Source organism: Ambystoma mexicanum, chromosome 1q (assembly GCF_040938575.1).
Source record: "Ambystoma mexicanum isolate Mex_15411 chromosome 1q, UKY_AmexF1_1, whole genome shotgun sequence".
NCBI classification, from domain to species: Eukaryota; Metazoa; Chordata; class Amphibia; order Caudata; family Ambystomatidae; genus Ambystoma; species Ambystoma mexicanum.
The window spans coordinates 34,334,985-34,348,285 of record NC_090922.1 but is presented as its reverse complement, the minus strand read 5'-3'; the positions used below and the strand labels follow the sequence as shown (position 1 = coordinate 34,348,285).

Below are 13,301 nucleotides of genomic sequence, written 5' to 3'. Positions count from 1 at the left end.
AACTTTGTTGATCTGAAACCTGTTTAGCATGCATTAGGTGTTATGTAAAATTACACTGTTTCTCCATCAGAATGTGAAAAGATGTTCCCACGCTTTATCTTTCAGTTTCGTGTGTTTTAATAGAATGTTGCAGTACAAAAAAAGGTCCTCCCTCAGCAGAGTGTCGTCTTGAAAGAAATCTTGCCTGGAAATTGCATTGCTGTTTCCATGTCTATTTTTGAAGACTGAATGATCAGCATACAGTCAATACCTTTTGTTTATTTACTGCAATATAAACATTCTTCATTTAGGCTATCGAAGTGGACACCAACCAGGATGGAAAAATGGACAAGCTAAACCTTAAGCTGGAGCTTCCTATGCAGTCGACAGAAGCAATACAAAGTGTGCAGCTTATACTGACCTTCACCTATAGGTTGTATGTGAGTACCTCCCAAACCAATTTTATGAAATACAAGATTTGGGCACCAGTGTGTTGCCTTGTATTGCGCCTTTCTTACCTTATACTTCATTTGTTGTTGTTTTAGTGTCGAACAATGATTGTTTGATGGAAAGTTGTAGGGAAGGCCTTCCTTCCACTATAATAGCTGTAAAGTGATACCCTTGGGATCTTGTAGGTTGGTGACCAGAAAACACTGTTGCGGCAAGGCTTTCCATTAAAATTGTACGTGTGATTTTTTTTTTTAAAAAAAAATGTCTTTGTCCTCATCCTTTCATGTGCTTTAGGTTCTACATTTTTAATAGTCAACTTTTTAAAACGTCTTTATCGAGACAGATCATATCATGACCCGAATTTAAATCTCCTCTGCCTGTCTTACATATTGGTAATGACCTAACGAGCACTCCCTCCTTTTTATCAGAAGTTTGGCCAGAAAGGAGTCAACTCTCCTCACTAGTTTACATTAGATCCACTCAATAGGTTCTTTGCTTTCATTTTCTCTAGGAATATTGGGCCCCGTACAGCGCATGATTGATGCAGTAAAGGTGCCATAACTGATTTACTGCTACTTTTACCCACTGGCCATGTTGAAAGGGAAGGTAGACGAAAAACATCCAGCCCTTGGCAGGAAGATTTTCCTCTGTTTTACCTCCTAAAACATAGAAGAATTGCAACCAATGGCTTTAAAACAAACAAGAATTCCTCCAAAACACCAATGGGGTCCTATGGCACTCCATGAATGGGGACTAAGACTGCCTCACTGCTACTCATAATTTGAGAGATTCGTACGAGTGGTGATAGCCGCAATAAGGCAAAATTACCACTAATAATCTCACTTACTCTTAATGAGACCCATTGTCTGTAAAAAACTCTGTGAAACAAATTGCTTATTTATTGTTGCCACACAATACACCACCTTGTAAAGCACAATAATTTGCAGTGACACTGTTTCTGTTATACAAATTCATAGCAAAGCAATTTTCAGTTTGGGCATATGGGTGGTTATTTGCTTAAGCAAGAGATAGAGGTTGGGACATGCCATGAACAATACATACTGTTGTTTTTTAGCCTATCTCTGAAAGCAAAGTTTGACGTTTGTTTATCTTTCAATATCTCTCAATCACTGCTTCTCAGTTTAGTGATAGCTATCTCCATTTACTGTTAAATTATGTTTATCAAACAGTTTAATCTAGAGCCAGTTCAAGAGGAGTGCGGCAGATGCATCTTTGTCTGTGCACATCATGTAGAAATTATGTGCTTTGCTGCTGAAAGAGTAGAGCTAGGTCCCTCTACTCGGTGCACATCTGCTTGGCTCTTTTATCATCTTCTTACTTTCTTTCTAAAGACAACACTTTGACAATGCCTAGAGTTTCATCTTCGCTTTTCTTTTTATGTAGGTATTACCAGTGTTTTGCTTATTTTGGTTGGAGATGCACAAAAACAAAACTTGATGGACTTAGACATTTTTATGAATGAAAGTCGGATACAAGTTTGCCATGTTAAAGAGTTTTATTGAAAATAAAGGGGTTGGGAAAAGGCCTCTCTGACCCTGCTCTAAGAGAAATGTCCTTACCACAACAGAAACTAAGGCTCTGTCCGTGTCAGGATATCAAAAACAAAAATGCCTGTGTCCTTAGTTCTATTCTGACCCTCACACTATAAAATTAACACTAAGGTGAAAAGGGGAAGTGTCTTTAGCCATGAGTGGTTGGAAAAGTGTCCATAAAGAAACAATAAATGCCTTGAACAAAGGTTTGTTCAAGGATAATGTTCTTGGTGTCAGAGGGTAGTTCCCTTCCCCTGGATTCTTCTTTACACCTTGAGGTTTTTTATACACAACAGTTCTTTGGGCCTCTCTTGGCCAAGTACAACACTTGAACAATCACTGTTTGACTTCACAATTTTGGTTTCTTTCAAGAACAGTTCTTTGGGCCTCTCTTGGTCAAGTGCAACACCTGCATACAAAACTTGTTTGACTTCTTTCTTGTTAAACGCAATCCTTTTCAATTGCCTGGTATATGCCTCTTCCAGGACTTCTGATTCACACTTAGGGTTGCCTGATGTACTCTCCTGCCAGGACTTCTGTTCATTCGGGTTTTTGACCCATTCCAAAAGTTGTTTGTATATAGAATTGAAAAATGTATCTTCTTGATATGTTCTCTTCTCTCTGCTTTTTATGTATTGGCACTGTGTACATTTACACATTAGAAATGAGTTTGTGACTTCCCTTTTTTCAATATGTCCATTGTTCTTCTCTCTCTCAGGTAAGTAACGTTCAATTCCTTGCACTGAGCGTGTTCGCGAATACGCCCCAGTGTCCCTGTTGCTCTTGGGAGGACTCGCCGGTTTCTGTTGGCGGTGGTATCTTCTCTCATGGTCGCCCAGTGAAGGATTCCCGCCTGCTTCCTTCAGACGGCCTCCTTTCCTTCGTTGGCCGGTTATCCCCGGCTTCCACTCGACACACCTGCTGTCCTCTTGGCTCCGCTAAGCGAAATGCTGTTTTCCTTTGTCTGCCAATGCCCAGGAGTTCTTCCCTGGATCCTGGCATTCCCGCAGTGTCTCTGGGTTCAGCAGTCCCTGCTTCCTCCGGTGGTGGGCTGTCTGGCTACACCACACCAGTCCTGGCTTCTTAGCCATCTGCTCCTCGTGGAGAGGTGCAGTTGTCTGGCAATTCATCACAGAAGCTGTCTTTCAATCTCTATTTTGGCTGCTTAATTCACAGGCACAGGTGTGTGCCAGAAAACACTAGAGCGCGCTCTGTTAGTTTGCAGTCTCTTTTGCTCCACATTGCTCGATCCTTCTTCTTCGTCCCAGCATTTCGTGATTTCTGGGAACACCTACAAGAAGTGTCCTGGACAAAAAGGATTTGAAAACTGAGTTAATGTGACCTACATAGGCTCACCTTGTTCGAGGCACTTGTAAGTTCCTGATGTGAAGGGCGTCACCCAACCAGTATGTCGGTAATTCAGTCAACTATCCTGAGAAATAAAAATATTATATTTGGAATTGCCGTTCTAGCTTCCAACCCCATACAACTATTTGCTATGTTGATGGTATCCCTAAAAATGCCTTCATGTTAGGGTTGCTCTTAAACTTCATGCTATAACATGATTGACGAAAGGGGGAGCACTGAGCAAGATGATAAATGATTTAATCTAAGACCTGAGAGTTACGTTATGATGTCTTGCAAGCAAAGTGCCCATTCCAGAATTTACCCTTTAATCCACAGATACTTGGTTCAAAAGAAAAATGAAGAGGATTCTTTTGCTGCCAATAATGGTAGTAGTTAAGTGCTTGAACAAAAAAAAAAAAACGGCTTGTATCCGTATCTAATGTTGGACATCCTGCGTTAGACCAGCATGTTACAAGAAAAAGAGAATGGCATATTGATTCCTTAGCGTTAATTTACCCGTCACTTTCAGGCTAGGTGCAAGAAAAGATAAAGGTCTCCCGATTAAAGAGAAACCTTTGCCGAATTGGCATTCTGTGTGTAATCACCAAGGGCACCATTTTGGAAAACTATTATACTAATGATGACTTCACATGCAATGCGTGTGATGTCACCGGAGTAAACCAAGAATAAATACGGTGTAACACACAGTTTATAGTGTTAACTGCCACACGTTGGTAAACTTTCAATAACCATTAAAAGCGAAGTAAAGATGATCAGCTGATGCCATCCTTCCTCCCAGAATCGGTTTGTTTGTATACTATTACTGTATGCTAACACATCTAAGAGAAATTGTAACCCTTTAACATTGCATACAGGTTTATGTCAAATGCCATAGGGGTCCTACAAAATCCATCTCTATATGGCTCAAGCCTACGTGTACCAGCAGTGAGAACAACAGCAGAGTGGTTGCAGAGTGTTTCCAGTGTGGAGAGAAACGACCCAGTGGCAGCAAGTCTTCCTTTTCTGTCTATCCCTCGAGGGCGGTCCTAATCTACAAAACACCATCTCCGGACGTGGAGCGTCGCAGAGTCGTTGCAGAGTGTTTCCAGTGTTCCCGGGGGCACCCGGCTCCTTGATTCCTGGCGTCTAGCTGTTGGTAACGCCTCTGGATTTGGTGACTTGGTGGTGACAGAGTGAGCGGACGCTCTCGTGTACACGCTGCCCTGCTCTCCCCTGCTTTGCTGCTACGCTGAAAATGGTATTTCTTTCAAATTCGGGACCAAATATGTCACAATCACTCTTTAAAGGAAAGGAAGAGAGATCGACACTCTTCCCCCGAACCACGGAAGCTGAATGAACTCGACCCTCCCACCGTGGTTGGCACAGACGCCTGATATATAAAACAGGTCGCCATGTGGCAGCCAATGGGGGAAGAGGGGTTAGGGAGAGGTTGTGGATAGGATGGGGAATTTAGGAACACCGGAAAAAGGGTAAGGAACTCCTACTTTGGATGGGACAGGGGAAACACCAGGAAAGAACCCTACTCTGTCCAGCATGTAACACTGTCCACATATATAACCTGACTTCCTACCTAGTACACCTTAATACGTGTACTAACCCCTGTTGATTCACAAGAAAACACATAAGCAAGCAACATGATGGAAACAAACATTAGGAAAACTTCCCATCATGATAGACGAGACACATGGCCCTTCGGGCAGCAAAGTAACATATAACATAAATGATTTCCCTCCTACACTAGTTTACTGCACCAGTGAAGATTTGGTGAACTTGGTAAACCTAATGTCCATGTATCATATTGAGTCTTTTGTCAGTAAATAGTTCATTACTCATAGACACCCATTAAAGATGCAGATTCACTATTGCTAGATACACACTGGGTTTGCCCAGCACAACCGTAAATGAGTGAACACCCTGGATTTCCCAACGCAGCAGTACGTGAGCGCATACACTGTGTTTTCTCAGCACAACATTCCAAAAACGTTCGCCGCTACTTATCTTATGTCTGGGAGCCCCTCGGGACTTCCCAGACGAAATGCGACCCACTGTAAATCACTCCCAACAATGTAAGCAATCACCGTGCATTTCCCCGTACTTATCTTTGGTCTGGGGAGCCTACGGGACTTCCCAGACAATGACCGTAAAGCCGTGATCCTTATCTGCACTCTCCTGCTCCTTCTGAAATGCGGCCGTCTGTAGTTCATACAGTCCTGCTCTCCATCGCTCCTCTCCGCACGCGGCCTGCCTGCCTTCACGCTGAATCAGAATAAGCCACACCTGCACGCTGCCGTTCCCAGTTAATATGCTGTCCTTAATCCCAGACAGCTGGCCAAGCGCGCGCGTGTTGAACTACACGCAGACCCAGAGAATGCTGGGAATTGTAGTTTCTAGACCTTCCCATTTTAAGAGGCAAATCTAAACACTCCTCGTCTTTGCCAGCCCTGAGTCCTGACAGAATATTTGTACATGATTTAAAGTGACAGGCCACTGGGGGCTCCTGATGTTGACTTTGAAAGGTTTATTTTAAGGCTCATTTAACCGTGGCCATTATATAGCATATTTTTCTGGTCATTGCACATACACCTTTGCATAGGATGATCAGGTCCGGCAAAGTCTGGCACTTGATTTCAAGTGCATACACCTGATTCCAATTAGCTCTCCTCACACGGATAAAAGGTTGAACCTAGAGACACACTCTGAGCAAGGTGGAACATGAGCAGGACTTGTGGGGTGAAGGCAAACCTACTGGAGCAGAGTGACGGACCAAGGGATGAGAACAGCGGGTCAAAAACCCCAAGAGTTCCCTACAGGAGTTTGTTGCCTCCACAAGGCTGCGAAAGGCATCAGGAGAAGGCCAGATACCAATATCAAAGACTTCATTGTGTTTCAGGTACGCCAACGACCCTCCTGGGTGAATGGCAGAGTCAGGGAGCCGAGGCCAAGCCTGTGGTACTAAACTTGACTCATGAATTGGAAATCGAAAAAAAGCAAGAAAGAACTGCACACAGCCAGTGAGGTGGCAAGCGACCTGAGAGACCGGTGTGTGCTAAGAAAGATGAGGTCTGCAACAATATATCGCAGGTGAAGGCTGCACGCTTGTGGATGAGGTGCAAGGAAAGGCAGACCTGTGAATGAACTTTAAAATAAAGACGGCTGTGGTATCAGCGATACTGAGTAACTGAGTGGTCTGGCGAAAAGGAGTAGCCCACTCGAAAGTCTCAGTGAAAGATGAATTGTTTGAGTCGATAAAAGTGAATGCACTGTAAAAGCGAAAGTGAACAAAGTTGACCCCGAGAGATGGGGAGAGGAAAAGCTGAACATTGAATTTTGAGTCAAAGTGGTCCTGCGGTGGTCTGTAAAGGCAGCCCGCACATTTGAAAGTCTTCGACATGCAAAAAGTGGTCTGAGCACGACTGAGGGAGACTCGAAGTGAAAAAAGCTTGGAGAAGGGAGCACCGGCAAGTGTTGTTGAACTGTGAAAGGTCTAAGCCAGGCAGAGGGTGACCAACGTTCAAATGTGCAAGGTCTGAGCCCGGCATAGGGGGACCAATATTGAACTGTGAAAGGTCTGAGCCCGGCAGAGGGGGACCAATATTTAACTGTGAAAGGTCTGAGCCCGGCAGAGGGGGACCAGTTTGAGCTTTTTGTTTCATTATTTGGGGAAGTCTGAAACAAGCGTCTTTAATGTGGATCTCCAGGTGGGCCTCGATCCACGTTCCGAGCTGTTTGTGTTCAAGCTGGAGCCAGAGTGTGTCATCCTACCTATAAGAGACTGCCTTATTCCGTGCTATCTAAACTTGGGCAGGAGAATTGATGCAGCCACTGATTTTCCTTTTATATACATACCTCCTTTTATATACATACCTCCTTTTATATACATACCTCCTTTTACACACTTTTTTGTACAAGAGATAGGGCAGGCATTAGGTTCTATTAGAATAGACCATTTTGATTTGACAGACACGACTAAGACTTTTCTTTTATTATTTGATGGTTGAGACGACTCCCATCCTAGTTAGAGGGCAAAGTAGGAGTTTTTCCAAAACCCACAGGTTTTACAAATTGTGTATTTTATGTCAGTGTCATACTTGTGATACCATGCCTCCCCTACACAGGCAAGAGTAGATCAAGAAGCAGTAACATCTACACAGATCCAAAGAGAACTTCAGGAAGCATTGGATTTAGAATGAGCTGAAAAAAAAGTCTAGTGGGGGCATTGCTAGAAATGTTAAGGGAAAAAAAGGGGGCACAGCTCCATGAGCAAAAAGATGCAGAACAATCGCTGTGGACGTTTTCGCCAATAAAACACCATTTAACAACTGTACCTTCTGCTCCCTCTTCAGTCCATAGCCATGACCAGGATAAACCCATCCAACATGTGACTCAGTATTCCACTGAGGAAGCCCCTTGTCTTAACAAGGTTCCATGCATCTTGAGTAACTTCTCCAATACTCCTTGGTTGAAAACTGAAACTTCGAATAAATACCTGTTTCATGCCCCTGAAGTAGTAGACATTTCCCTTGCCCTAACAAAAAATGCAATCACAACGGCAGAGGTCTTATTGGATGATCCATGTCCAATTTTTCAGACGAGAGAAAAAAGAAAAATCATTAATAAAAGCAATAAGGAACACATTACTCTAAAGAAAACGAAAATCTTCCAGCAGGTCAGATGTGGGAAATCTAACAGTGCTTGACAGTTGTGAGAAACCTGAAGGTGTCTCCCTGACTAGTCCCCAGGGATCTGTCATCCAGGTGGCCAGCATATGGCCATTGCTATTGGATCCAGTTCCTGGGGGTGGACCAGTGCGGAGGGGATCACTTGGATGGGGGGTCCTCAGGGAATGGAAGTGGAACACTGATGGGTGAGACACGGTATCCCCCTTCTTATAACCCCTTTTCCTCATCCTACCACGTAGAATATTCAGAAACTCTACCCTGCCCCTTTTCCGACACAAACACATTCTTAAACCGTAGCAAACAATGGGCTAACAATAGAGCTGTTTTACCTTACATGTCCCAACACAAGGGTTAGGCAAAGTCAGGCAATTGACCAGAACCACACACCTGATGGCCCTTTCCCCACAGGGATAAAAGGTGGAGCACAAGAGCACACTACGAGCAAGGCAGACATCATGACGAGAGAGCTATCCAAGTACAACAGTTCGAGAGGCAGTGGGAATCGAAGGGTGACGAGGAGAGAAGTGACCTTGCCTTTTCCGACCCAGACCTGCGAAGCCCCCGTGAAGAAAATCATAAGACTGCAAACAATAGCCAGCATATGTTGCAGCAGATGTCAACGGTACACAGAGCCCTCCGACAATGATAATCGGGACAGGGAGAGACGCTTGGTACCGTCCTTGACTCCAGATACAAGAAAAACCAAGCGGTTGATCACAGCCGTTGAGTTGAGGGGAGAACTGATAAGAAACCGAACTGTGTTGAACGAAAGTTGCAAATGTCAAATTAAAGGGAAATGCAAAGAACTGTTACTCTTCAGGGGAAAACCAGCTGCAAGGGGTCCGGCACCACGTGGGTGCTCACTCAGGAGAGACTGCTTAATTCCCCTATTGTTGAAATTACCAAAACCAGAAGGCCATAGGAGAGCCAGAAGGAAAAGGTCAAATTGGTCATACAGGGGTCTGGCAAAAACCCCGGTACAGTTGAACATCGTTGACCGGCACGTAATTGGAAAGCTAAGGGAGATGAATCCTGTATAGTGAGAAAGGAGAAGGAACTGCGTGGTTGGCAAGAGTGAACCAGACAGAGGGATGTCCACAGTGGATTGTCTAAAAGGACATTAAGACTTGTGAATGCAATAGGTGAAATTGTTTTGGGAAAAGCCCTAGTGGACGCGACAGAGGGAGGCTAACATTGTTTGTTATTTTGAAAACATCAGGTCCTCGGAGGCAAGAGACTTTTTGTAGAAAAGAGACTTAACCACTGAAGATCCTGATACCGGAGAACAGAACTGTAGTGTCGTGTTGAGAAAGCTTGGCCGTGTGCTGTGCTCCGGAGTCCCGCCTTGTTCCGTGCTCAAAACGTGGTGAAGGGAGACCCCCAGCTACCACATCCTGACTTATCCTTTATGAACACTTGTTTCTTTCTTGCGATCCTTATCCCACACTCTTTTTGTATTTAGTTGTAAGGATTGGCAATAGATTTTTTTGTATAGGCCCTTTTATTTGACAAGAAGCCACTAGGACTGCCTTATTATTTTTTGATGGTCGTAGCTTGCTCCTATCTTAGATTTATGTTTAGATTAGGTGTTTTCCAGCCTACATATACAGTTTAATAAACCCCCTTGAACTGTGATCACTTGTCTGTCTTTACTGTTACCACCATAAGTTACTTATACAGTTCTTCCATAACATATTGGCTCCGCCTAACTCGCCTAAACTAACTGCAAGGAAACAAAACATCTCTTCACCTTGTATGACGCTCTACAACATCAGATAAATGAACAGGAGTCACCGCCTCCTAACATGCCTAAAGGCCAACAGAGATTAGAACAAGCAGAGGTGGTTTTGCTAGACCTCTCGACCCACTCGTTAGAGGATCGAGAAAATGAAAAGATGGACTCGGAACATGACGTGCAACGGAAGAATATGAGTGACACAGAGCTAGAAAGTCACGAAAGAGATGAAAACTCCCAGTTTCTCACTCTTGCTGAAAAATGTAAGCGGCTGGAAGATAAATTCAACTTTAAATCCAATCATTTAACACAAAAACAATCTGAGGAAGATTATATTGAGAAACAAAAATAAAGGCATGGTTCAGCATGCTGGCAGGCAAGATACGGGGGAAATCCTTGTCTCCTCGGAACGCTTACTTCAAACTGCAGATGGTCTAATTTTAAACCGTCATAAAATCTTGCGGCTACTTAGTCACTGAGGACATCAAGATTGTAGAATTTCCCAATGAATTTCAAACAGACAAAGTGATTTTACATCTCAACTATAGAGCAATTAAAGCATCACTGTTGGAAATGGCTCACCTACTGCTTGCCTGACTGAAATTAAGTCCAAGGGTCCCTCGACAACACAAAAGTCCTTGGATAACAAAATTCTGATGACTAGAAGGAAACCGATACTGCGAGGTAACATCACACCAACAAATCGTGGGGGAAAGCTGAGTACATTATCAAGGAACAGTGAGAGTGATCTGAACAACTTTGGTACAAGTATAACACTCCCTTTAAAGGTTGCATTCAATTGCTCGAATCACGCTGACCGGAAAGTGAAAAATCTTGGCGGAAAGGTACGTAAGGTATTTCATCCCGACCAATGGACATGGAAGTCTGAGACCCCCAATCTATTGCTTTTTGGAACACGCAGGGTTTATAGATCTATTTAATAACTGTGAAATTAACTTCCCGGGTTTTGACGTCTTATGTTTCCAGAAGACTTGGCTGTCAGCTTTGCCGACTCTTGACGGTTTCTTTGCTTACCTTAACCCAGCCTACAAGGGGATGAGGGAAAGACCCCTTTCGGGTTTCCCCACTTTGGTGAAAAATGGGACGGGTACGAAGGTTATGTATTCCTGGAACTCTAACGCTTTTATTCAAGAAACTTTGCTGTCACTTGACCAAGGTATATCCTCAAAAGGGACACAGGTTATAATTGTTATCCTATATTCGAACCCTGACGCAATAACGGCTGACTGTTTTTTAGATTCTGTCATAGAGACTATTTACAAGTATAATTAGCCGAGAAAACCCACCAACTTGTTTGGGCAAGACAACCAAACCAAAAATCTGGAAACAAAGACAGACCGTAGTCCATGGCGCATTGCGTTTGACACTTCTGATCTGGAAATATTGATTAAGAAAGCAAATTCATCAGGAGCGCCTGGTCCAGATGGCCTTACGAACAACATAATTGAGGCCTCACCTGATGACTGGATTCTTTTAATTCGTAATATATTTGATCAGGTGACGCAGTGGGCAGTCATTCCAAATACTTGTAGACCAGCAATCATAGTTCCTATATTTATGAGAGGCAACAGAGCAGATCCTAATAACTACTGCCCTATTGCCCTCATAGACATTCTTGGAAAACGGTTTTTGGGGATAATTCTGAAACCCCTCCACAGTTGGGCCAGTATGGCTGGTAGGTGTGATCCACGCCAATCGGAATTTGTAAAAGGTGTAGGAACTGAATTGAATCTATTTCTGTTAAACCTTCTGAAAGCAAGGGCAATGAAAAGTAACCAAGATCTATCTGGCTTTCATTGACCTTTAAAAAGGCTTTGGATAGTGTGGACAGGGAAACTCTATGATCCAAATTGGAGGCTTGGGAGTGCCCGTCTGATCTCTTACGGGCAATTAAGACCCTATATACTTCCACCAACGTACAGATCAGGCTGGACTCCAGTCTAGGGAGATTTCTATATTGAGGGGATTAAAACGGGGTTGCCCTCTGGTGCCTATTTTATTTATTCACTTTCTATCAGACTTGTACAAGTCAATGACTCTTGTGCTGGCATTTCCCCCCAAAATTAATGGCCATTCGGTAATGTGGATTCTTTACGCTGATGATCTGGTCTTAATCATACTCCAATAGGCTTGCAAGGCAGCCTATCTATTCTACAAGAATATGTTGTTAAAAAACAGGCTACAAATAAACACTGCAAAAACAACATTTAGACTTTGCGAGCCATGGCAGGTAAACCAAGGCCCTCCTTTAGATGGTTTCTAGGTGGCAACGAATTGACACAAGTGAAGGTAACAACTTACTTGCACACTTGTATAAACTCCAGTGTCAACGATATGGCCAGGGCATGATGATACACAAGAAGTATGGAAAATGTTTTTTTTGCCTGGTGCTAACCTTTTATAAAGCCACAGTCTTTCTGATTATGACTTGCGTAGTAGAGGCCTTTCTCTTTACCTCATGGAATATTTGGGCCTCGATTGAGGGCTCATTTTGGAGAGGAGCACTTCGCCTACCTGGGAGAGTGCCCAAATCAGTTATTAGATTTGAACTTGCTCTGATTTCAGTTCACGCATTAACGATGTGGAAAACTCTCTTCTTGTATAGGAAATGTGTCATATTGGAAACTCCTCCCATTATCAGATACCCGCGATAATGACATGATGGATACCTCCTCACTTCTTAAACAATGGAAATTGAGATGTCTGAACATTCTTGATTGGTTGTGAACTACACAGTACACGTTGGAGACAAATCCTGCTCTGGTTCAAAGAAAGTTATGGCAGCAGGATTGGATCTTGACAGAGCAATTAAGAAACAAACAGCGAACCTAAGCCATGAAGCTAGGGCGTACATTTGCATGCCAAGATACCCAAGTAAATTTCCGTACCCCTATATCGATATCAATTTTTAAGATTCCACCTGAACATATTCCCTACAAAGAAAACCGTAAAGGCGCATAATCAAATGGTGGACAATATTAATTGTTGACTGTGGTCTTGAGTGGTCAGTTGAGACATTAAAGCACATTGTATTATCATGTACAGCATTGACTAGTCTTAGAACTAGATATTTGGGAAGCTCTAATGAGGAAAAGAAAACTTACACGGTAGAAGAATGGTGGGTGATTTTTTGATGGGAGAAAACCTTACATTCATTTTTACATTTTTAGAGGAGGTTTTTAAAAAGGACATGAATTAGGCTGTTTTAAATCAAAGGTTGATGGATCTTAAGAAATGTAGGTAGTTTATAATAAACTATATGTTAAAAAAAACATTGTCTTTCGATTGGGATCCCCTATTGCTTCTGACCAAAATAATGAGTCTAGCCCGAGCTATTATCATTGCTACTCTATAGAGCTGTATACAATTCACGTTATAGCGTCCTTACAAATTTCACTTATCTTGAACACAATACACTACAAACCACAGCCTGTAAATAGCACAAGTGCAATCCACTGTATGCATGGATTCGCCAAAGCTTGGGAAAAGGGTCACTGAATGATCCCCCATTGCTAT

At 43.0% G+C, this 13,301-nt stretch overlaps 1 protein-coding gene across 1 annotated transcript in view; it reads left to right on the top strand.

Moving 5' to 3' along the window:
• The window catches only part of TMEM231 (transmembrane protein 231), a 515,430-nt gene that overhangs the window by 84,329 nt on the left and 417,800 nt on the right, over window positions 1-13,301 (top strand). Inside the window, exon 4 of the mRNA XM_069635458.1 lies at window positions 291-419. Coding sequence (XP_069491559.1) covers window positions 291-419 — 129 coding nt within the window. The remainder of the gene's footprint in view (window positions 1-290; window positions 420-13,301) is intronic.